The sequence below is a fragment of the Chiloscyllium plagiosum genome, chromosome 11 (genome assembly GCF_004010195.1).
Source record: "Chiloscyllium plagiosum isolate BGI_BamShark_2017 chromosome 11, ASM401019v2, whole genome shotgun sequence".
NCBI classification, from domain to species: domain Eukaryota; kingdom Metazoa; phylum Chordata; class Chondrichthyes; order Orectolobiformes; family Hemiscylliidae; genus Chiloscyllium; species Chiloscyllium plagiosum.
The window spans coordinates 77361415-77386001 of NC_057720.1; the positions used below are offsets into that span (position 1 = coordinate 77361415).

The 24587-nt window shown below is 37.7% G+C and overlaps 1 protein-coding gene and 1 long non-coding RNA gene across 11 annotated transcripts in view; one reads left to right on the forward strand and one right to left on the reverse strand.

The window, feature by feature from the left end:
* LOC122554599 overlaps window positions 1-21358 on the reverse strand; it is a 34743-nt gene extending 13385 nt beyond the window's left edge. The window contains exons 1-2 of the long non-coding RNA XR_006313033.1: window positions 21272-21358; window positions 15247-15420 (exon numbers count right to left, since the gene is read on the reverse strand). This is a non-coding gene — a long non-coding RNA (uncharacterized LOC122554599). The remainder of the gene's footprint in view (window positions 1-15246; window positions 15421-21271) is intronic.
* LOC122554598 (dynamin-2-like) overlaps window positions 1-24587 on the forward strand; it is a 208115-nt gene that overhangs the window by 148890 nt on the left and 34638 nt on the right. For 8 of the 10 annotated variants that reach the window (XM_043699882.1, XM_043699883.1, XM_043699887.1 and 5 more), the window contains 3 exons: window positions 1318-1427; window positions 16533-16644; window positions 21310-21471. In XM_043699882.1, the coding sequence (XP_043555817.1) occupies window positions 1318-1427; window positions 16533-16644; window positions 21310-21471 (384 nt within the window). The other 2 variants (XM_043699892.1, XM_043699891.1) reach the window with 2 other exon arrangements.

The following is a 24587-nucleotide window of genomic DNA, read 5'->3' on the forward strand; positions in this document are numbered from 1 at the left end:
AAATGCAAGTTAGAAAGATTTGTATGTGAAGTAACTGTTAATAAAGGAGTTCTAAGATTTTGGAAACTGAAGGAACATTGTATTTCCAAGTCTGAAGGGTGTGTGAATTGGAGAGGATCTTGCAGAGGGTGATGTTTCCATGTGCCTGCTGCCTTTGTTTTTTCTGTGTGGTAGAGATTGTCTGTCAAGGCAGCGTTGCTGAAATGCCACAGTGCATCCTTTCCATTCATGAGTCACAACTTTCGGAAACGCCTACATTTCAAGTCTTTCTTTTAGACTTTAAGCTTAAAGTCAAAATCCTAACAATTGTACTCTGTTAAAATATTACCTGAAAATGTTGAATAAAAAGTTGCCTTTAATGTGGTGAAGTTCTGTTCTGCTTCCCCGCTCTTTTTCCTGGCATTGATATGACACGTGGTCTCGTGATCACGACAACTATTGACATTAACAGAAAGGTTCAGCCTAATGGAGGCATGTTGTCTATGGATGCAGACTCAGTTTAAATTGAGAAAGATATTAACAGTTGTATGCTCACAAATAACAATAATGACAGACATAAAATTATATATTGCGGCACTGAATTGTTCCTAAATATATAATGCTGAATTCTCCACAACTTTTAAAATATACTAATTTGGGATATAATACTAATTATGAAGTAATGAAGTGCAAATTTATGTTTTTAAATTGTGCATTACATTTTAAATTTCCAGTCTGCTTAGTGCAATTTAAAGGCTTGAGTTGGTTAACACTGGCAGTGATGAATACGCTGCTCAAACAAAAAATTAAATAAATGGGCTGCTGAAATAGATACTGTTTTATTATGAGTATTGGCCACATGCTTTCTCTAATTTCAGATTGCTTTTAAATAAAGGTAGAACAGGCTGCACAGTATCTATAACGAACAATGACCTTAAGAGCAAACAGAAAGCATTAATTCAGCACAAAAATGGCGAGAATAGGCAGGTTAGCAAGCAGTGTACTTTAGCTGCAATGCTACATGGTGGATAATGAATGAGGAGGCTAAGACCAGTTTCTTTCATACAAAATGAAAGCAAACTCCACAAGTTTAGTGAAAACTCTGTCTGAGCATTAGGTGCATTGCAATAAAGCATTGCATAAGGTGTGGTCAATAGTAGAAAAGCAAGCAAGGTTGCAAAACTATTTTTGAATAAAAGGTTATCCTCATTCATAAGTTTCCAGAGAAACCAATGGGAAATAGTGACTGTTAAACTATGCGTCTTTGTAGATGGATTTCTTTTTAAACAATCAGCCCTTATTTTAAATTAAGCAGCTTATTTCTTATTTTATCTACAGGAGAAAGAGAAGAAGTATATGCTACCATTGGACAATCTGAAAATTCGAGATGTGGAGAAAACTTTCATGTCCAGCAAATATGTCTTTGCACTTTATAATACAGAGCAGAGGTAAGAATGCTAGGAAATGGAGTTTACATATTTTGTGGTTAGAATCAGGGGCTGGATATTACATGCCACGACTGTTATGTTTTAGCTGTGGCAGAGGGTGGGGGTTGGGGGGCGCGGTTGTTGCTGTATGAACAAAGGCAAGAAGAAAGGGGTCTCCTTTTTCAGTGGGGGTTGGGGGAGATGGCCTCCATGCATTGCACTTATTTCCAGTCCGTGGACTCGCCACTGACTTCCCTTCCAGGCCCCCTGAAATCTTCTGCCCCAGGCCTTTATATTTTCAGGAGTAGATTACACTGCTGAAGTGCAAGCGCTTATTTTACGAAAGCTATTTTGTCTCCTTATTGCACAAAATGTGTTTGCTTGGAGAAATCATCTAAAATAATGTCGAGCTGGGAGAAAAAATCCTTTTTAATTCATTAAATAAATCAAACAGAAGGAAATTATAGACATATTGTTATTTATGTGCCATTTCCTTTCAAAAAAGTCAGTTTTCATTGTGTAATGGAAACCTATGAAATGGCCCCCTCACCCACCTAGACTAACCTGGTGTAATAACTTAAGAAACATTTACAATCCAGCACATTGTTTAGTCTTCCGCAGTTGGGTAGCTCCAAAGCTGCTCTGTGGTACTGTGAAGTTATAGCCAGACTCTTTGCAACATAGCTGCTTTCTGCATAACTGACAACAGCAGAAAATTCCAATATAGTGGGATACTCATTTAAAAAAAAAGCAGGTAAGTCTCAGGAAGCATAAGCATTCTTATGTAAGAAAAGGCTTATTGTTTGCCAGCTCCTAATTGATCCAGCAGTGTGTAAAGCTGTGTGCCCGATTCTCCTCAATAATAAAGTCAAATTTTCACACAAGTTGATGTAGTCTTAACTTTATATTAATTTCTTGTTTTAAAGCAACATCTCTGTCTTACAGTATTAGAGTGATATATTGTGCTGATGTGACCTTATAAAATAACATATTACTTGACCACCATTGAGTAGCACAACAGGAGCTTAATTAGTGCAGTCCCCACGGCTTATGTGTTGGTGTTAACACGATTTGGCTGCTACACATTGGGCAGTAAAACCAGAAATTTAATGTAACCAACATATTTTTAAAAAAGGCTTGATACAAAATCCCTGAAGTTTTCACTTAACAACTGCCTCCTATAATATCGATAGATACCATGGGGATGGTAGAGTTGAGTTGCTGATTGTAGTTGCATGAAAACTTGATGTTGCCTGAAAGAGTTGGTATGCTGCTAAATATGTTTGGTAGGTTCTGATATAATTGACTTCTATGGTACTGCTTGGCTATTTAGCTGATAAAGATGACTGCAAGTGGTAAGTGTAGATACTGAGACCAGGCCAAATCCCCAGCATCAAGACACGGGCCACCCTTGATTGGCTACACTGGGCTGAGCATGTCGTCTGCATGACTGATACGAGACTCCCCAAGCAGGTGTTCTACTCCCAGCTCTAAAATGGCAGGTGAGCCCCAGGTGGATAGAGGAAACTCAGTAATACCCTCACGGCCTCACTGGCGAAGTGCAGTATTCCCACAGACACCTGGAAATCACTAGCCCAAGACCGTCCAAAGTGAAGGGGGACCATCCGCGAAGGCATCAAGCACCTCAAGACTTGCTGTCAAGAAAAACTGGAAGCCAAGCAAAAACAGCTTAAGGAACATGCTGCCGCACCAACGCTCCACTCACCCCTTCCCATAACCACCACCTGCCCCAAGTGTAACAGATCCTGCAGAAGCCACATTTGTCTGTACAGCTGGCTACAGACTCACTATGAGAGTGGAAGAGAGTAATCCTCATTTTCGAGGGACCGCTAATGATGATGATGGAAACTGAGAGTGATAGTGATTGCATTAATGTTAAAGAAATGGTAAGTTAGTGTGGCATTTCCTTTTATATTTCCTGTGTCAGATTTTGGACATTGTGCTCAAGAATCAAGCTATGTCAGCTCCGATTTCTTGCATTAGGCTGTCTTCAATTTGATCTTATGAAAAAGCAGCGAATCATCAATTGCAGAAACAACAATAGTAGATTAGTCAACCAATCGAAGCATTCATTCGTATTTCTAGAGTTTTGCTACCAAATCAGAGTTAAGTGACTGTTAGGGCTATTAAACATCTAACAAAAGAGAAACACCAGAGATCTGAACAAATGCCAGGGGTTCCTGGCACAGGCAGTTCCCTGGTAGCCTTTGATTTCTGTGCAGGGTTTTGGGCATGGTCAGTTGTTCAGTCAGGGTGCCCTTGATCAACCTATTTGGCTCCACAGTGGTCAGTCTGGTCGGCTAACACTCAGTTAGCTAATACTGTCATGGAGATTTGCAGGCATCACCCAAGGCTATTGGCGCTCCTTATCCGAGGCTGCTTGGTTAGGTTGCTCATGGGGATGGACCACAGTCAGTCCCTAGCCTCTGACCATGAAATACAAGGTGAGTGGATTGTGGGGATAAACTGCAGCAAGGACACTGGAGAACCTATGTGTAAGGATTGGGGCTACAGGCTGGGAGGGGTTTGGGGAAATAATGATTGTAAAGAGGGTAAATTTATATGTAAGGGGGCAGTTACAGTAAAGAATGGATGGGAAAGGGGTCAAGTGAAAGTGGTGGAGGTGATGTTTTCCTGGTCAGCAACATTCTGACTTCCAGGGAGAGAGAGTGCAAGACCACACCTGCCATGGTCAACTCAGAGGCTAGGATCTGGGGAGGAGGTGTGGACTGGTACAGACACATAGACAGGTTAGATGTGAACCCCTTCACTTAAGAAAGAGACATCTTCAAGCAAGCCAGACCTGAAATAATTTTAGAGACTGAGCTTACGCTTACTTATGTCTTTAAGTACCATTGATTTTGGCCTACTTTTAACCTTTGTTTCAATATTTCAGCTAATAACTTTATAAGTATTTACTTTAAATAACTTTAAGTGAGAGCTGTGCAATAAACTAACATTCATATTTCTGAATACTTGGAAGTGCATGGTAAAATAGGGCAACTTCAACATGTCTTCTTCAAGAGGGAGGTTAGGATTCTTAGAGGAGGTAACAAGCAGTTAGACCAAGGACAGCCAATGCTTGTTATCTATCTTGACTTCCAGAAGGCCTTTGATAAGGTACCACACAGGAGGCTGCTGAGAAAAATGCTGTTAGAGGCAAGATACTATCATGGATAGAGTATAGGCTGTTTGGCAGAAGGCAGAGAGTGCGGATAAAAGGGCCCTTCTCAGGATGGAAGCCAGTAACTAGTGGTGCTCAACAAGGGTCACTGTTGGAACCACAGCTTTTCACTTTGTACATTAATGATCTAAATGGAGGAACTGAGGGCATTCAGGCCAAGTTTGCAGATGATACAATGATTGGTGGAGGGGCAGGTAGTATTGAGGAGGCGAGGAGGCTGCAGAAAGATTTAGACAGGTTAGGAGAGTGGGCAAAGAAGTGGCAGATGAAATACAATGTGGGAAAGTGTGAGGTCATGGAATATTTTCTAAATGGGGAGAAAATTCAGAAATCTGTAGTGCAAAGGGACTTGGGATTTCTAGTCCAGGTTTCTCTTAAGGTAGATTGAGTTGGTAGTTAGGAAGGCAAGTATAATGTTGTCATTCATCTCGAGAGAATATAAAAGCAGGGATGTACATCTGAGGCTTTATAAGGCTCTGGTCAGATCACATTTAGCGTATTATGAGCAATTTTGGGCCCTATACCTCAGGAAGTATGTCTGGTCCTGGAGTGGGTCCAGAGGAGGATCATGCAAATAATCCCAAGAATGAAAGGCCTAACATTGAGGAATGTTTGAGGATTCTGGGACTATATTCAATGAAATTTAGAAGGTTGAGGGGAGATTTGATTGAAACTTACGGAATACTGAACGGCTTGGACAGAGTGGACACTGGGGAGATGTTTCCATTGCTAGAAGAGACTAGGACTCGAGGGCACAGCCTTAGAGTAAAAGGAAAACCCTTTAGAATGGAAATAGGAGAAATGTCTTTAGCCAGAGAGTGGTGAATCTGTGGAATTCATTGCCACAGAATGCTGTGGAGGCCAGGTCATTGAGTATCTTAAAACAGTGATAGATAAGTTCTTGATTGTCAAGGGGATCAAAGGTTACAGGGAGAAAGCAGGAGAATGGGGTTAAAAAACCTGTCAGCCATCATCGAATGGCAGACCAAATTTGGGCCAAATGCCCTAATTTCTGCTGCTATGTCTTATGGTCTTATGTATCTGTTAAAGCATTAAGCTGTGCTGCTAGTTATTTTAAAATTGTAACACTCAAACTAAAACAGGGCTATAAAGGAACTGTACAAATTTCGAGCTCATCAACCACTTCTGAGGATAACTCTGTGGTTGTGACATAATTGGAAGTAAACAAGGGCAATTCTCCCAACTCCCTGCCCCACCCAGCTCTCAGCAAGACCAGAAAGCCTTAGGAGAAGGGTGTGTGGTCAGCTGCTGAACAGTACTGAGTGCAGAAGATTGGAGGGATCATGCAACACAGTGAAAGAACATAGAATCTGACAAATTTGCAAAGTATTTATAGCATAGAAAAAGCCCATCTTACTTTTTGTCCTTTATTCTTTAATGTGTCATTGGCAAGGTCAGCATTGTTGCCTATTCCTAACTGCCTTTGAACTAATTAATTACTAGAGGGTAGTTAAGAATCAACCACATTGCTGTATGTCTGAAGTCATATAAAGGCCAAGCCAGATAAGGATGGCAGATTTGCTTCCTTAGAGGATATTAGTGATCCAGATGGATTTTTTATAACAATCGATGATCACCATTACTGAGGCTGACATTCAAGTTTAGAATTATTTAAATTCAGTGCCATGGGGGCTTTTGAAGTCATACTTCCAGAGTATTAGCCTGTGTTATGATCTGAGCTGATGGTAATACTGGACAAGTCAGATCATAGATTTAAACATGGCTTGATAGATCATAAGTTTTAGTTTTGCAGTTTCATTACCATGATGGGCAGTCACTGTACATACTCGTGTGAGTTTGCAAACGTTCCTTTAACAAAAAAAAACAAGTTTATTTCACACACACGGCAGTTTAGCAATGTCTTAAAATAAACAGTAGGTTCAATCCTTTACCTAGCAATATGTTTTACAGTTACTTCAATCCCAATGAAGTATCACTTCCAACTTAACTCTAATTTCTTACCCAATTAACTCTTCTTTGTCCTTGAAGCAGTTTAATACTACTTTTTAGGTCTGACAGCATGGGAGAGATGGGAGGAAAAGAAATAGAATTAGGACTCACAATTGGAATGGTGGGGTGATGGGAGAAGAGGGTCCAGTTTTAACACAATATTAAGTAATAAGATAAATAAAAACTAGCTGAATGTGTTCTGCTGTGGTGATGAAGAAGACCGTGGCTTTAGTATATGTATTAGAACTGTGGGTATGGGAGAGGGAAGAGAGATTGAAAAAGCTGTTTGGTAGGAGTGTGACAAGTTCACTGGGAATAGTTATTAAAATAAAATGCACCACTGATCCACAAATTGTATAAAATTCCAATGAGATCACCAAAATGACCAATTTGCCTGTCTGACTGGAACTTAGGACGAAAGCAATTCACACCAGGTTTCTTCAGAATAGTGGAGAATAACTATTTATTTTAACAAGAACAGGAAAAGGATTTTTAATTCATGCAACCTAGAGTCATAAAGATTTACAGCACAGAAACAGTCCTTCGATCCAACTTGTCCATGCCCACCAGGTATCTTAACTTATTCTAGTCCCATTTGCCAGCACTTAGCCCATATCCCTCTAAACATTTCCTATTCATATACCTATCCAGATGCCTTTTAAATATTGTAATTGTACCAGCCTCCACCACTTCCTCAGGCAGCTCCTTCCATACATGCACCACCCTTTGCGTGAAAAGTTCCCCTTTGGGTCCCTTTTAAATTTTTCCCCTCTCACCCTAAACCTACATTCGCTAGTTCTGACTCCCTCATTTCAGGGAAAATGCCTTGTCTGTTTAACCTGTCCATGCCCCTCATGATTTTATAAACCTCTATAAGGTCACCCCTCAGCCTCCAACGCTCCAGGGAAAACAGCCCCAGCCTATTCAGCCTCTCCCTATAGCTCAAACCCTCCAACCCTGGCAACATCGTAGTAAATCTTTTCTGAACCCTTTTAAGTTAGACAACATCCTTCCAATAGGAAGGAGACCAGAATTTACTCATAACATTCCAAAAGTGGCCAAACCGATGTCCTGCACAGCCACAACATGACCTCCCAACTCATATACTCAGTGGTCTGTCCAATAAAGGAAAGCATACCAAGCACCTTCTTCACTATCCTGTCGACCTGCGATCTACTTTCAAGGAGTTTAAGTCAAACGAACAGTTCAACACTTATACTATGGAAGGAGAAAGAATATAGACAGAATGAACAAATTTCCTAAGATCAAAAATGCAGACCAGAAGATGGAAAATTATTTTTCTCCAAGTCCTTTTGATTTTGCAATGGTGATCTGCTATGGTCTGCAAGGTGATAGACGTTCATTGATTCTACAGTTGATCAGGTGCACTTAGGTCTTTTCTTGTATGAATTTCTTATACTAAAAATTCTTGTTTTTTTTTGTATTTTCCCAGAGGGTGCAACGGATGCTTTCTGTCTATCAGATGTCAATGTTTTTTCTTTCACTTTGCAGCTCTTGGTATTTACATCCTTTTAACATCCTGCAGCTCAGCCAATCATATGAATGTTGTCAGGCACAATTTTCTAACTCAGAGGATTCTTTGTACCATTCACTCTTGAATTCTCCCTCTTGCTGCTTCCATTTGGAGTGTCAGAGTCTGAGGGGTGAACTTATTGTGGTTTATAAAATTATGAAGAACCTGGATAGGGTGGATAGACAAGGTCTTTTCCCTAGGGTGGGGAAGTTCAAAACTAGAGGGCATAGGGTTAAGTTGAGAGGGGAAAGAATCAAAAGGAAACCAGACAGGTTTGGCCGAGAAAAGGAGGATAATAGTACATGCTGTATGGCTGAGTATGATCGATAGAATGGGAGGAATCTTGTGTAGAGTATAAATAGAAAGAACTATTTGATATGGCCTGTTTCTGAGTGCTGTACATTCTGTATAATTTGGTAAAATTTGTACGTTTGGCTGCACATATGGAATGAGCTGCCAGAGGAAGTGGTGGAGGCTGGTACAATTTTAACATTTAAAAGGCATTTAAATGGGTACATGAATAGGAAAGTTTAGAGGGGTATGGGCCCAATGCTGGCAAATAGGATGGGACTTATTATCTGGTCAGCAAGGATCTGTTTCCATGCTGTATAGGTCTATGACTCCAAGTAACTGCATTGAATAACTCAGTACTTGACTTTCAAGTTTCAAATCTTTCCTGGCATTCCAGTTATAGCAATCTCCAACCTCCATTTCAGTCAATGATCAAAAATGAAAACACATTAATGATCTCTTACAATGGTGAAAAAAAACTTGGGGTTTTATTACAAGGTAATCTGAGAGTGGGGATTGGTTTTGCTAAAGAGACGGGCTGGGAAAAACTTGACATGATTGAGCCAGATGTGAACCAAATATGCTCAAGGTTGGAGTCTTTTTGACTTAACATAAAACAATAATTTCACTTTTTCTAAATTATTTGCAAAGAAGCTGGGGCTAAACTTGCAATGTGGCTTACTGATACTTGTTGGGATCTACATATATTCATACACAGGATCCTGAGCTCTGCAAACGGAATATGACCAGGATCTGAAGAAGAGTCACTGAACTGGAAACATTAACTCTGTTTCTCTCTTCACTGATGCTACCAGACCTGCTGACTTTCACCTTTTTTTTCTCAGCAGTATAAATTGTTCACTTTGAAATTTGGCATTCTTACAACTCTCGCAATGAATACAAGATAAATAGTTTCAACAACACGTCTCGCCTTTTTCACCAACACAGAATGAAGTATTGAACTTTTCTGAAGTCTTCTGAATTGAAAATTCAGACTGTCTCATACAAATGAAATATTTCTACAACTAATTTATCAATTAGGGAATAAAAAAACATTGTTTTCTAGACATCAGTTTAAATAATTTTACCCTTTGTCTCTGGACAGAACTCTTGCAAGCTTCTTTCCAAATGTATTAACTGGAGATGTAAATTCCTCTCTCGAAAGGTAATTCAGCACCTTCTTATAACAGTACTAGCTCTAACTAAGACCAATAGCACAGAAGGAATTGCTAACAATTAATACCTATCTTACATCCAGTGTATTTTTATGGCACTTTAGATATCATGTTTGTACAAATCACCAACAAATCACAATTTAACAATTGGAGTTTTTAAAAAACTGACCAAAAAAAGCGCTATTCGTGTCTTGCTGATTTTTCTGACCTTTTGATAACCTGGCCTTTTCCCAAGAAGGGGAGCCAAGCAGCTGCACAGACTTTCAGATGCAACAATACTTAAACTTTAATTGACTTCAGGATGTGCTCATTTACACTAGTTACCCACAGGGAATACCTGAAAAGTAGCTTCAAAAGTATAGACCAGGGTAACATCTAAATATCTTAACTGTGCTCTAGATCACAGACAACCCATGAGCAATGTTACAGGAGTTCAAATTTGCTGTACAAAAGGAGATTCCAGCGACTCTTTTAGAATTAGAGTTGGGAACTCTCATCCCAGTGCATTTAATCTTAACACTGAAACTAATGAAAACAATATGTACACTCTTTTGGTTTTAAAGATATCTTTGTTCTCTTTCCAAATATGCAAAATGCCTTCTTTCCATTTCTTAAATGGTTTTCATTTGGTTAATTTTTTTTTTTCACATTCTTGTGCTGAGAGTTTCTTTTAATGTCCTAAGTGTTAACCTGGATAATTCATTGTTGGAAGACTTGGAATTGGAATTTTTTTTTTCATTTCCATTCTCAGTCTGACTTTTTTGAGTAAATTTTGCTTATATCAATGTTTATTTTAAAAACTCACCAGATTTTCTTCTTTAGTTCTGCTAATCTGGTTTCACTAAAGTCAAGTTGATTGTTAAAAAAAAAAAGCAATGCTAAGCCGGGCACTTGGCTTTAAATTAAAGTGGCTAACATAGCAAATGAAAACCTTTTGCATGTCCTTACTGTTGAATACTGTTTATTGGTGGATTCAGCATTTTATGACTCGGTAAATACTTGAAAAATAACTTTTTCAAAGTAAGGGCATGGCAATTTGTACATGTTATTATGTTCTTTTGCATTTTTGTAACTATAATCAGATTTTACAAAATTTTTCTCTCCCCCAGAAAAAGAGAAAATTCTTGGCACATCCCAGAATTCAAATGGTTTTAATTTTTGAGTTTCCTCTTCAACCATTTTAATTATTGACAGATTTCTGTCCTCCTTGCAACGTACAGAGGACAGTACATGTAGATGCTACAGTTACAGCAGAGATTCATATGTTCTCATAGAGGGTCTTGCATCAGTTTGATCAGAGCTTCTTTTTGCCCTCAGAATATAAGCCGTTAAATATACAGTTTGTTGCATGAGGACTTTGCAACAGCCTTGGAATATTATTGACGAAACATAACTTTTTATTAATTAAATGCGTAAGTCACTTAAAATTGTCAGAATATCACAGTGTTTGATTTTTATGAAGGATAATCATCAATGTTGGAGAGTGTGTGTATGTGGACTGTTCTGGTCTGAAAATACTTAGCACAACTATCCCTTGTTTTGCATTCTGAATGTATTCCTACAAATGTCTCGCTGATCAAAAACATGCCAAATGAAATGCACTCTTCCATACGAAAACATATCATAAGATTGCAGTCCTGATGCAATTTTTCCATCAAAAAATAATTGACTGACTTGAAACCTCTTACTAAATCAGAAGAGGTGGCAGAGGACTGGAGTAACTCTTGGGAAAGTATTTTGAGAACAGTGACCATGATTCTGTAAGTTTTCAATTAGTTATGGATAAGGATAATAGTCCTTGGGTGAAAATACTAAGTTGGGGGAAGACCAACTGCCACAATATTAGGTAGGAACTGGAGAATGTAAGTTGGGCGCAGCTGTTTGAGGGTAAATCCACGTCTGGCATGTGGGAACCTTTTAAAGGCCCGTTGATTAGAGTTCAGGACCAGCATATTCCTGTGAAAATAAGGATAAATGTGGCAAGGTTTGGGAACCTTGGATAACAAGAGAAATTGAGAGCTTCGTCAAAAAGATTCAGGAAGCACATGTAAGATGTGGAAGCTGAAGGTAGATGAACCTTCAAAGATTTCAAAGAAAGCAGTAAGAAAATGCATGCACGGAACTCGGAGGGCTAGAAGGGGCTATGAAATGTTTTTGGCAAAAAGGATTAAGGAAAATCCCAAGATGTTTTATGCATATATAAGGAGCAAGACAGAAAAAGTAGGTCCACTCCAGGACTAAGGGGAGAATTTATGCATGGAGCTGCAGGAAGTGGGTGAGGCCTTTAACACATATTTTGCATCGGTATTCACAAAGGAAGAGGACATGATGTGAGTCTCGGGAGGAATATGTTGATATTCTAGGGCATGTCAGTATAAAAACGGAGGTGGTGTTGGGTGTTTAGAAAAGCATTAAGGTAGACAAATCCCCAGAACCTGATGGGATCTATCTCAGAATATTACGAGAGGCAGCTGATGAAATTGCTGGAGCATTGCATGAAATAATTGTATTGTCTTCAGTCACAGGAGAGGTGCCAGAGGACTGGAGAATAGTCAACATTGTTCTTTTGTTTAAGAAGAGCAGCAGGGATAATCTGGGAAATTACAGATTGTTGAGCCTTATGTCAGTGGTCAGGAGATTATTGGAAAAAATACTCAGGGATAGGATTTACTCACCTTTAGAAAAATAATGGACTTAATAGGCAGAATGGCTTTATATGAGGACGGTCATGTTTCACAAACTTCATTGAATATTTTGAGGAAGTGACAAAGCTGATTGAGGACAAAGCAGTAGATGTTATCTATATTGACTTTGGTAAGGTCTTTGACAAGGTCCCTCATGGCAGACTGATGCGAAAGATGAACTCACATAGGATCCGTGGTGAGCTGGTAAGAACTGGCTTAGTCATAAAAGACAGAGTAGTGGTGAATGGGTGTTTTTCTGACTGGAGATCTGTGAGCAGTGGTGTTCCACAGGGATCAGTGCTGGGACACCTGTTTTTAATAATATATATCAATGATTTGGAGGAGAATGTAGGTGGCCTGATTAATAAGTTTGTGGATGACACAAAGATTGGGATTGCTGCATATAGTGGGGAGGATTGCCAGAGGATACAACAAGATATAGATAGGCTGGAGACTTAGGTAGAGAAATGGCAGATGGAGTTTAATCCGAACAAATGCAAAGTGATGCATTTTGGAAGATCTAATGTAGGAGAGAAGGATACAGTAAGTGGCAGAACCCTTAGTTAGCATCAATATACAGAAGGATCGAAGTGTACAGATCCACAGTTGGTTAAGAAGGCATGTGGCATGTTTGTCTTCTTCGGTTGCGGCATAGTGTATTAAAATTGGCAAGTCTTATTGCAGCTATATAGAACTTTAATTAGGCCACATTTGGAATATTGTGTACAATTCTATAAGAAGAATGTGCAAGCCTTGAAGAGGGTTAAGAAAAGGTGTACCAAGATGTTGCTGGTTTGGAGGGTATTATCCATGAGGAGAGATTGCGCAAATTTGATTTGCTTTCACTTGAACTTTAAAGGATGATAGAAGTTTACAGAATTGCGAGAGGCATGGGTAAAAGTGATAGTTAGAGTCTTTTCCCCAGGGTAGAAATGTACATTAGCAGCTATCCATTCCCTCAGGCTGACCTTTACCCACTCCTCTGTCTGTTCAGCTATTTTTATCTCCCATCGGGCTCTATATCCATCTATCATTTACTACCCCTCCACCACCACCACCAAAACTTCTGGATACATACCAATCCTTTACTAGCTCCCATCAGTTCTGAAGAAGAGTCACTGAACTCAAAATCACAGGTGCTGCCAGACCTGTTATGTTTTCCCAGCAATTTCTGCTGTTATGTTTTTGTGATTTCCATTATCTGCAGTTCTTTTGGGTTTTCTTTTGCAGAAATGTCAGATACCAGGGAACATAGGTATAAGATAAAAGGAGATTTGAGAGGCACACTTAAGAGGAATCTTGACAGATACATGAATAGGCAGGGAATAGAGGGATAGAGACAGCAAAGAGGCAAAAGGTTTTTAGTTTAGAATGGCATCACATGTCGGTGCAGCCTTGGTGGACCAAAGGGCCTGTTCCTGTGTTGTAATATTCTTTGTTCTTTCTACTTAGCTCCTGTTTGCCATTTCCCATTCACTGTGTACTTCTGCCAACTCTCCCATTCACTGACTCTGCAGATCTTGCTATTCACCACTTCGCTCCCTTGATCTCCCGCCTCCTCTCCCCCCCGCCCCCACTCAACTTTCCTCGTCCTTCCCCTAACTCTCCTGCTTACTCCTTCCGCTTGATAGTCAGAAGTGGGAATCAGCAAGTGGGAGAATAAGGTGGGAGGTAACAGCGAGCAAAAGAGTTGAGAATGGGAAGCAGTGAGTGCGACAGCTGAGGAAGGGAGCTGGAGAATTGTTTAATAAAAAGACTGAGCATATGCTACCCAGGGACCTTTTCTTATTTACAAGCATAGCATTAGAATGGGCTTTCAATAGGGGATAGCCACAATGCTTGTAATTTTTTAATGTACTCCAATATAAAACTTTTTTTTAAACTAATCAGTAAGATCAGGGGATCTCTATATGTCCTGCCATTTATATCATGCCTTTGACATATTACAGTATCCCATTGCATTTCACAGAAACCCAGGAAAGGAAGTATTACCATAAGCCAAAGAGTAAACTTTTGAGGAAGATCTTCAAGCTGAAGAGATAGGTGAAGTGGTTTCAGGAGGGAATTCTAGCGCTTAGGGTTTAGGTAGCTGAATTCACAGTTGCCATAGGTGGAGCATTTAGAATTAGGAATAAGCAAAAACCAGAACTAAATTCTTGGCTTGAGAAGATGAGAGGAAGTCAAAATTAGAGGTAATACAATGGAGAGATCGGTAGTCAGGAAGATTGCAACTGAAAATCCACAGCATTGTTGGGTCGGTAAGTGCAGCAGTGTTCTATGAAGGATACGTGGTACAACTTAGGGTATGGACTGGAGAGTTTTGGATGAGTTGATGTTTCTGGATTGAAGATCATGGGCAACCAACCAGGAAAGCATTGAAATAGCCAAATTTCAAGGTGATCAAAGCATGGATTATTCCTTCAGCAGTCGAACAAACCTAAGTCTGTAAAAACCTGAATAATTTATAATTGAAAGATTATTGTTAATTGATAAAAGTCATGTACTTTATAAGCTATAAAAAATTACTTTTAGTAATGGGAAATGCACCGATATTAACTTGTAGCTGAACACTGAAATTTACTTATGGTCTGCTTATTGGGTGAAATGTTGGCCACAGCGCTCTCTCAAATCAATGAAAAAAGATGTTGTTAAAACCTCCTTTTCACTTAAGCCTGTGGAGATAAATCATGAAATATGAAAAGTATTTCCAGAAATAACATTTTATGATGGAGTCATTTTTGGATGTAAACTGTTGTGGGATATGCTAAATACATATCACCTTTATTGCTTAATCATCTTTGCACAATTATGATAAACTCTGTGCAACTCTGCACCGCACGGTAGAAACAAAATATACAGCAGAGACCACTGAGATGCTAATGCTAAACTTAAAGTATGAAGCCCTTTTTAAAGATGTTCTGAATATTTACAATTCTATCAATGTTCCTAATTACACCACTTTTACAAAATAACGTATTACCTCAAAGAATTGGCAGTCTTGTACTACAGGTTATCTGACTTCAGGTGTTGTTGAATACTGAATTGTTTTTGGCTGTGGTAGAATTTCTTGCAGCTATCAAACTGTGAGCAGAGTTTTCAGAGCAAGTTGGTGGCTGTGGATTCGTCTGAAGTTCCTCATTGAGATGGAAGAATTCTGAATAAAAAAAAAAGCATTGGATAGGCTGCAAAAGCTGAAAGGAAGAGTTGTGCAAATATCATTATATTAGGTTAACTTTGTGTAACAGAGATGTTCGCTCGACTTCGTGTCCTCTCCACTTGACTGCAATTAATTCATCTGAGTAAGACTTTTCTAATTAATTCATGAATTGTCTATTAAGCAAACTTTATTCGTGTCTTCAGTTGTGTATCATGAAGAATTGCTTCACTAACCAGCTTTGTCTTCACACAATTTATTTTTATAACCTCTTAAGCATTATATGGACTTATTTCAAAATGGGCCTTTGTTTTAGTTACCCTTATCTTGGAAAATAAATTATTTCATGAAATCATCAAGTTCAGGTTTGTATTAATATAATCTCAATCAAAATTACAGTTGATTATGGCAGTTAATGTTTGTATTATGTTTCATTGCAGTAGATTGCTCTAAATTGCTTATTATACCCTTCATTTTGTCAAATGCAAAACTTCTGAAACTTCACTTTCTCTACTTCAGTTTTGCAATCAAACTGTTTAACTCCAAAATGACCAATTATTCCTAGACCAGCGTGATTAGTATTTAGTTGGGAAAAACTGAACGGTTTGGAGCGCTATAACTTTAAGATGAGAGAAGACTAGGAGGTGACCTGATCAGAAGTTTTCAATGTGTGAATGAGTTGGACAGGCTAGATGTGGGGAAAAATTTTCCACTTACGGAAGGAACCAAAATTTATGCTATAATACCAGATAAAGACATTTCTTCGTTAATTGAGTAGCTAGAATATGGAACCTGCTACCACAGTAGATAGTTGAGGCTCAGATGCTTTGAAAAGGAAACTAGATGATTGTCAGAGAAAAGGGGGATAGTAGCATATGCTGAAAGGCTGAGTATGATAGATAGAATAGGAGGAGACTTGCGTAGAGTATAAATACAAGAACTACTTGATATGACCTGTTTGAATGCTGTACATTTCACGTAATGTGGTAAAATGTGGACCTTTAGTTGTGTAACACACACAAAAAGTGAATATATACCTGCATTATATTATTTCAAGTAAAATGTAGTATACAGTTTCAATGGTATTTTCTCATTGTTCTTGCTTTCACCAGGAATGTTTACAAGGATTATCGTGTTTTGGAGCTTGCTTGTGATTCTCAAGAGGAAGTAGAGAGTTGGAAGGCATCATTTCTTCGTGCTGGTGTTTATCCAGAGAAATCAATAGTGAGTTGCTTTTTTCAAAGAATGAATACAGTTTGGTTTAGAATTTAGTTCCAAAGTGATGGAAATAGAAGGGAATAGTGCAGGTCTACAAATTTGGCCAATATGTATATATTGTGTCATTGTATGAATGTGCATCAGCACAACACAAAATGAGAATACCAAATAAGTGAGCTATTTTACTTGATGTTATCACCATTTACTTTAACTTGTTAATTGTCACCCAGAAGTAGAAAGAACTATGGCCAAAAATGTTCTCTTTGCATTTTTAGAGAATTGATTTAGTTTTCATCAGGAGTGTCTGAATTTCTCTCACTTACTAACATTGTTATTTATTAATGTTTTCTTACCTAAAGCCTCTTTTCAATGCTAGAAAGCACACCACCTGTGTTTTACATCTGTTTATAGTCATCCATTAGTTTTTGTTTTAACAGGAATCTTTAAAGAATGATATGTTCTGTCACAATAAATGCATTTGAAATAAACTAATTAATGATGACATTTAACAATTTTGCATTATAGTCCTATCCCTATAGATGTTGAGAACATTCTAACTAGTGGGGAAGACTTTAACTAGGTGACAAAGTTACAGAATAAGAGGAGAATCGTTTAAAAATGAGAGGTGAAGGAATTTCTTCTTTAGAGAGTAGTGAATGCCTGGAATTCTTTATACCAGAGAGTTGTGGAGGCGAGATCACTGAAAATGTTTATAGAGGAGGTAGATAGATTTTTTAAATATCAGGGAATCGAAGACTATGATGAGCTGGCATGAATGGCTTATCCTTGCTATTTCTTATGTTCTTATCCTATCCCAGGTGTATAAGTATTGTAAAATTAGGATGGTTTGTAGTCACATGCATTGATTTTATTTCTTTCAAATTATATATTTTTCTAGTTATTTTTAGTCATTGTAAATCAGTGTTTTCTCAATTGGCAGATGAAAAGAAAATGGGTGGTGGTGATGGGATGGAAGTAAGGTCTGTTATTAGTTTTGCATAAGTAAATAAAAGCAGGGAAATAATTATATGATGTTGTGTACCTGCAGTATTCCAACTTGAAAACAGTGATAGTCAAAACAAATGCTACCAATGAAAATTTGACAAGAATCATTCAGATCAACGTTCAGTTTTTATTCACAAAGTTGAAATTTGCAATTGTCAGAAGCTACCAAAGAGAGAATTTACTAGTTTGTGTGTTTTTTTTAAGAAAAGGATAAATCTATGAAGTAATTCTTCAGTCATAATTAATCTTCTGGTTTGAATTTCAATGTTAATGCACAGTTTAAAAAAAAGTTTGACATCTATACTCAAATGTAAATACTGAATAATTGACCACTTATATTGATGATTTTAACCTTTGTGGCTTTAATTTAAATATTTCTGTTGGAATAATTTTGATGTAGTTTCTGGAATTTCACCTTGAGTTGTGTTCCCTCAGTGTTTGTTCTTAACTTTTTATATTTTACAGTACTCTTATATTCTTAAAGGCCCTTTTAGCTCTTAATAATTAAGGCCTAGTTTTCACATTTTACATGAGCTAATTTGTCATGCTTAGTAATGGTTTGTGTAAGATCGTGATGTAATGTAAAATAAAATGTTGCCAACATTGTTTTTAGAATTGGGCAATTATAGCACTTTTCTCATTATGTTTCACACGAAGCATTAAAATATATTTCTGTTAAATAAAAATGATGTAATGTTTTCAAAAGGTTAGGTGCAGCTCATTTTCTCAACATGCTGTTACGTTTTATAAGAATACTCTGTAGTTCAGCTTCTTATACCTTGTTTATTCTATTTTTAATTATAACGTATAAATTGTTTCATAATTTCTCTAAACTGTTATTGGTACTGTTTCACAAAGAGAAAGGTTACATGGCTGAAAGTAATTGTTTATTGTTAATAAATAAGGTGAAATAAAAGTGTTTGGAATTTGTTATAGTGAGGTAAGAATGACTCTGTTTGCTGTGTGACATCACCACGCAAGGTTTCCTCTGGACAGTACTTCCAGGGAAATCATCCATATTTTTTAGGTAGTTGTGGAGATGACATGAGCCTGCAAAGAGTGATTGATAAGTGAAGCGAGTCGGCAGAGATTTGGCAGATGGATCGTAATGTTGCTAAATATGAACGTGTCCACATTTTCTTGAAAAGGGGAGATATTGCAGCACGGAAGGATCAGGGTACACAACAAGTAGGCATGCAGGTATAACAAGTGATTAAGAATACAAGTGGAATAATGTCACTTATTGCAAGTGGAATGGCACATGAAAGCAAGGAAGTGCAGGGTTTGTATGGTCCAATAACATGATGGTTGTGTTCATGTGCAACCCTGCATTATAGAAAAATTGCAATTTAGAAACAGCACTTAAAGTATAGGCAATGTAATTGCGTTACAGCCAACACACATTTTAAAAGTTCACACTTTAGAAGCAGTGGCCCCAATTCGTCAGTCACGTTACAATGAATTCACATTCACGAAATGTGTGTTATAGCAGAATGAACTGTAATTGTATTAAAAGCTGTCCAAAATGGTCGGATAGTTTGGGCCTGTATCCATTGGAGTTTAGAAGAATGAGAGGTGGTTTAGGGTGTCTGCTGAAATGACTCCATTTGGGAGTAACTAGAACTAAGGAGCACTTTAATAATAATAGGTCTTCCATTTAATATGGAGATAAGGAGAGCATTTATTATCCGAAGATTGTAAGTCTGATGGCATTCTCTCCCCTAGAGAGCAGTGGAGGAAGGGTCATTGAATATTTTTAAGGATGAGTTAGAAAGGTTCTAGACTGCCGAGGAAATAAATTGTACAGGAGGTAGACAGGAAAATAGAGACTACAACCAAATCAGCCATGATCTCATCAAATAGCAGAGTATAGTTCAAACAGCCGAATGGCCTACTCCTCCTATTTCAAGCATACTTAACACACTTTTGCTTCACTTATAAGTTCATTTGTATATCTTCTCAAATGCATATCGTAGTCAAGTTCTTTTCCACCATTCTGATTTGAAGTCAAAATTTATTTGTAAGTCATGTTCCATCCCACTTTTATTTCCCTTGAACTCGATGACAGTTTGCGTGCATACGATCTCGTTTCAAATTAATGTTTCATCTTTTATCTTTTTTCTGCACATGTTTAAATACCAAATGCTGAGCAAGTTTGGTATAATTTCACTATTTGCAACTATGGTATGTGGCACTTCTCGTGTAAGACTTATAATTTTGCTAGTCAAAAAACATCCTAACATTAAAATTCACTATTTAAAATGAGCACTTCTTCCAACTTAGAGTTTATACACTGCTGAAGGTGCAGTCTCTTCTACTCCAGGCAAACTAAAGACAAATCGATGAGTAATTTTGAATACAGCTTGATTTAGATGGCAGGCATACCATTTGTTTGCCAGTGGAAGTCTCCATTCCACTGCCACTCTGGCATCAATATTCCTGGCCTCTCACACAATTCCTTTGAAGTTCAATGCAAACTTGAGTAAGAGCATCTAATTTTTCTGCTAAACACGTCACTTGCCTTATCTTTGACACTAACAACTTAGGACTTTAACTGCCGATCCCTTGGATAGCAGGTGCTGATAACTGGCTGTCTGAGAATCATTGAGAACGAAGGATATATCAGCTGGCGTTTTGCTGATGGGTGGTCCATAGTTTACCTTCCTCTCTTGTGCCACATTCATAGATCACAAAAGCCTTTCTTGTCTTTGCCAGATCTTTCATACTTCTCTCCCCTCTGCTATTCAACTGTAACCATTTCCATTTCTCTGGATGTATTTTCTATTTGGCACCCACCTTTGCTTGGCATTCTCATGTTTTCTGTCATTTCATAAATCCTACCCCTCCTCCACCTTATCATAGACCTTTGTCTTTTCGTGACTCCAACAAATATTCACACCCCTCCCCCACAATAACCTTTACCATGGCTATAGACCTGAGTACAGCTGTGAATTTCCAGCATCTCTGAGTTCTGATAAGATGTCACTAACATTAACTCTATTTCTCCCTCTGTCAATGCTTTCTGACTTGCTAAGACTCTTAACATTTTCTGTTTTTTTAAAAATATTTGATGCCAGGAAATAATTAAAATTCATCATATTTATACTGCAGATAGTATAGCTTTGTTAACAATTACAAATATATAGAAACACAACCACCTGATGAAGGAGCAGTGCTGCAAAAGATAGTGGTTCCAATTAAACCTGTAGGACTATAACTTGGTGTTGTGTGATTTATAACAACACAAATGTTGAGTCTTTTGAACATTTTCTTTTTCTGAAAGTTCTTGTGTTGGACTCTGATATAGAATAGACCAGCCCTGACCTCATTTCTTAATCTGAACAAACACAAATACATTTAAACAATGCTATTTTAGTAATACATGCCATATCAATTTGATCCACTTACCTTACAACTAAGTACCTTTGGTGATTTGAAACTGTGGACTTTAATAGCACTGAACAATGAAACTTTTCAAATTCTGACTTTCTCACATCTATACCAGGTGTCGTTGTACCTCAGATATCCAGAACCTCAGTTAAAAGTCACGTTGGCCATTGGTTTTAATTGAGAAATATTTTTGACACAACGGTTTTATGAGAAAAAAAAATCAATGTTACTGTAGTACCTGGCCTCAGTCTGTCTATATTTCTGTTTTCTGCACAGCCTGAGAATGAGGAGACGGGAGCAGATAATTTTTCCATCGACCCTCAACTGGAAAGACAAGTAGAGACCATTCGCAGCTTAGTGGAGTCGTACATGTGCATCATTAACAAGACCATACGGGATCTTATGCCAAAGATAATTATGCACCTTATGATAAATAATGTGAGTTTTTTTTCTCTAGTTGTACAATTCAAGCAAAAATGAACATGAACACTGCTTTATAATGTATTCTATAAATGAAGTTAACTTTTTTTTAAAGTTTACTTATACATAGTAATTGTTGCTTTTGCTTTGTAACCATAAAAAAAGTTCTCCTCCTAAATTGCTACAGAAATGACTAACACATGTATTATACCTTGCTGAGTTATTTAGCTTGGGAGAATGCCAAATCATTAACAATATCTAAAACATGCTTCTCGTCAGGTTTCCATGAGGTCTGTTGTTTTTATTAGCCCAGTCAATGAAATGAGTTGTCTCTCAATCATTGAGGATAAAGATAGATGGCTGGTAGTTTCTATACATTGGCATGCATCAGCCAGTTGATTAATTGGAAAAAAAACATTAAATCACCTAACAGTTTGTAATGATTTGATTTGTAGGAAATTACAGGACCAGAATATACTCTGCAATCCAACTGGCTGATCCCAAACAAAAAAATGGGTCAGAGATTTACAGATAGATGCCATCTTAGTACATTCTAACTTTTTAAAAATATGTACTTCCTTCAATGCAATATTCACTGGAATCTTTATATGCAATGGATTGGGTAAAACACTATTATTTGTAGATAAAGCTTCAACAGGAACTTTTGAGAAAAGATTTGGAGTGTCAGCAGTAATTCATGGCTGATCTGCTGAGTGTTTCCTGAACTTTTTTGTTTTTGTTCCTAACTCTAGGAGTCTTTACTCTTCACCAAGAATCTTAGACTGGGTTATCTACATCTTCTCAGCTTTGAAATCCTTCCCTATGTGCAGGGATCAAAATTGGACATGTATCCTGAGAGACGATCCAGCAAAGTTTTATAACTTTGTTTATTTAACAATAAGAAAAACACTTTCATTTATTTGGCTCATTCCTGAAATTAAATAATCCTGTCTCCAGTTTTAAAACGTGGTGTAACTCATTGATTCAGCTTGATCTTGTTTATAGTTCATACAATAGATGCTACAAATGGTACATGAGAATATCAGTAGAAGCTGAGTGATAGTTTTGCACACATTGAGCAGAAAATATTTGAATAATTTCAAACATTCAAATATCATTAAATTGAAATTGCACTGAATGAAATGATCTATAGCTTGCTATATTTTTGGACATTGGCTTTAAGAGCCAGCTCCCTATTTGATACCAAACATATTACAACTTAGAGTTAAACTTTGACCAATGTGTTCCTATCACATATTCAAACGTTTAGAAATTTAAAACTGTCTAGTGTGTCTTTGTGTTTTCTTGTACTTGATGTATGTCCAGTATACTTGATGTACTGTTCACTGCATAAAAAGGACTTCACCAATGCTGACTCACACAAATGCCAACATTCTGATACGAGTCAAAATTCTAAATTAGTCCATTAATGTTCCTGTATTTGACTATGGCTATCATCAACTGATGGGATATCCAGACCCTGCATGTTCTTACAATTCTAGGAAGATTTGTCAATGGAAAAACAGTGATTGTAAATGCACGAAAACCATAATGCCTCTAATTTAAAGTTTGTTGTGATCTTAATGCTAAGGTGACAATTTGATTTTCTTTAACTAGTCTATTTTCAACCATGCCTTCCAATCTGACTCTGATTTGAGCAGCTGGGCTTTTGTCCACTCATTTACAAAGTCCAGTTGCCTCTGGCTCTGTAGTATCAGTCATCGTCTATGATTTGGCACTAAAACCCTCATTAATGCCTTTGACACCTCCATACTCAATATCTACTGGGTATTTTCTTATTGACCAGCCTCCACAAGTTCCATGTTATCCAAAATAGTGCTCCCCGTGTTCCACTCACACTGATTTTTAACAGCTCAAGTTCACCTAATGCCTCAAATTGAAGTTGTTATCCTCATTTTTGAATCCATCCCTCAAACCTTTAAACTCTTACACACTTCTTAAACTCAACCTTAGTATGATTTCAGCCTCTTACACTTTCATTTTCCATACAAAGCAGGAGAAACCTCTTACTCAAAGGATGGTTACAATGTGAATCTTACTAACACAAAGGATTTCTGAGATTAATTATGTGGGTGCATTTTCAGAGGAAGATAAATGAGCACCTGAAAGTGAAAGGAAGAGAAGGATATTTTTGTTGGGATTAGTTGAAGAATGGCAGGAGAAAGTTCATGTGGAATGTAAGCACCGTGTGACCTATTGGATCAAACAGCCTGTTTCTAAGCTCTGACAGCTTTAACATTGACAGTCTTGTTTTCAGCTGCTGAAACCTGTAAGTAAACTGTTCGACTTCTGCACCTTCCTATTCCCTTTTCAGAAGCTCAAAACCTTCCTCTTTGACTAAACTCTTCATTACCTCCCCTAATACCTTCAACTTAATGTCAACTTTTTTTACATTTTCTTCACTTCAGTGATTTTGAGATGATTTTCTACTTTAAAAAAGAATCCTCAATGAATACAAGCTGGAGTTGCAATATTCTTAATCATTGTTGCATCTGGTCTATCAATAAAAGATTCAAATCCAAGTACATTCGATTAATCTTGGAGTTTGATTTCCAATAAAGGTCAATAAAAAGTATATATTTATTCTTTCATCTATTCACGGGATGTGGGCATCCCTGACAAGGTTAACATTTATTGCTCGTGACTAATTGTTCTTGAGAATGTGGTGGTGATCTGCCTCCTTGAACTCTATGGTGAAATTAGTTATTCTCACAGTACGAATAGGGAGGGACTTCCAAGATTTTGATGCAGCAACAGTGAGCATTCTGTGTGGCTTGGAGGTGAACTTTCAGATGGTGCTGTTCCCATGCATCTGCTGCCCTTGTCCTTCTAGTTGGTAGAACTTGCGAGTTTGGAAGGTGCTCTTGAAGGACCCTTGATCAGCTATATAAGCCATAGCTATTAATTTAACCTGTGGCAGTATTTGTAGAGGAATAAGACAGTGTTATTTTCTGGGTCTGTAGATTGTGAAGGAGCAAAAATGGCCTTTGCAGTGATATGCACTTCTTGTCAGATGTGGGAGTTTAAAGAGAGTTTAAGGGTAACTGCGGATTATATCTGCCATAAATGCTGTTGGATGCAAATCTTATCAGATCGAGTGGATCGGTTGGAGA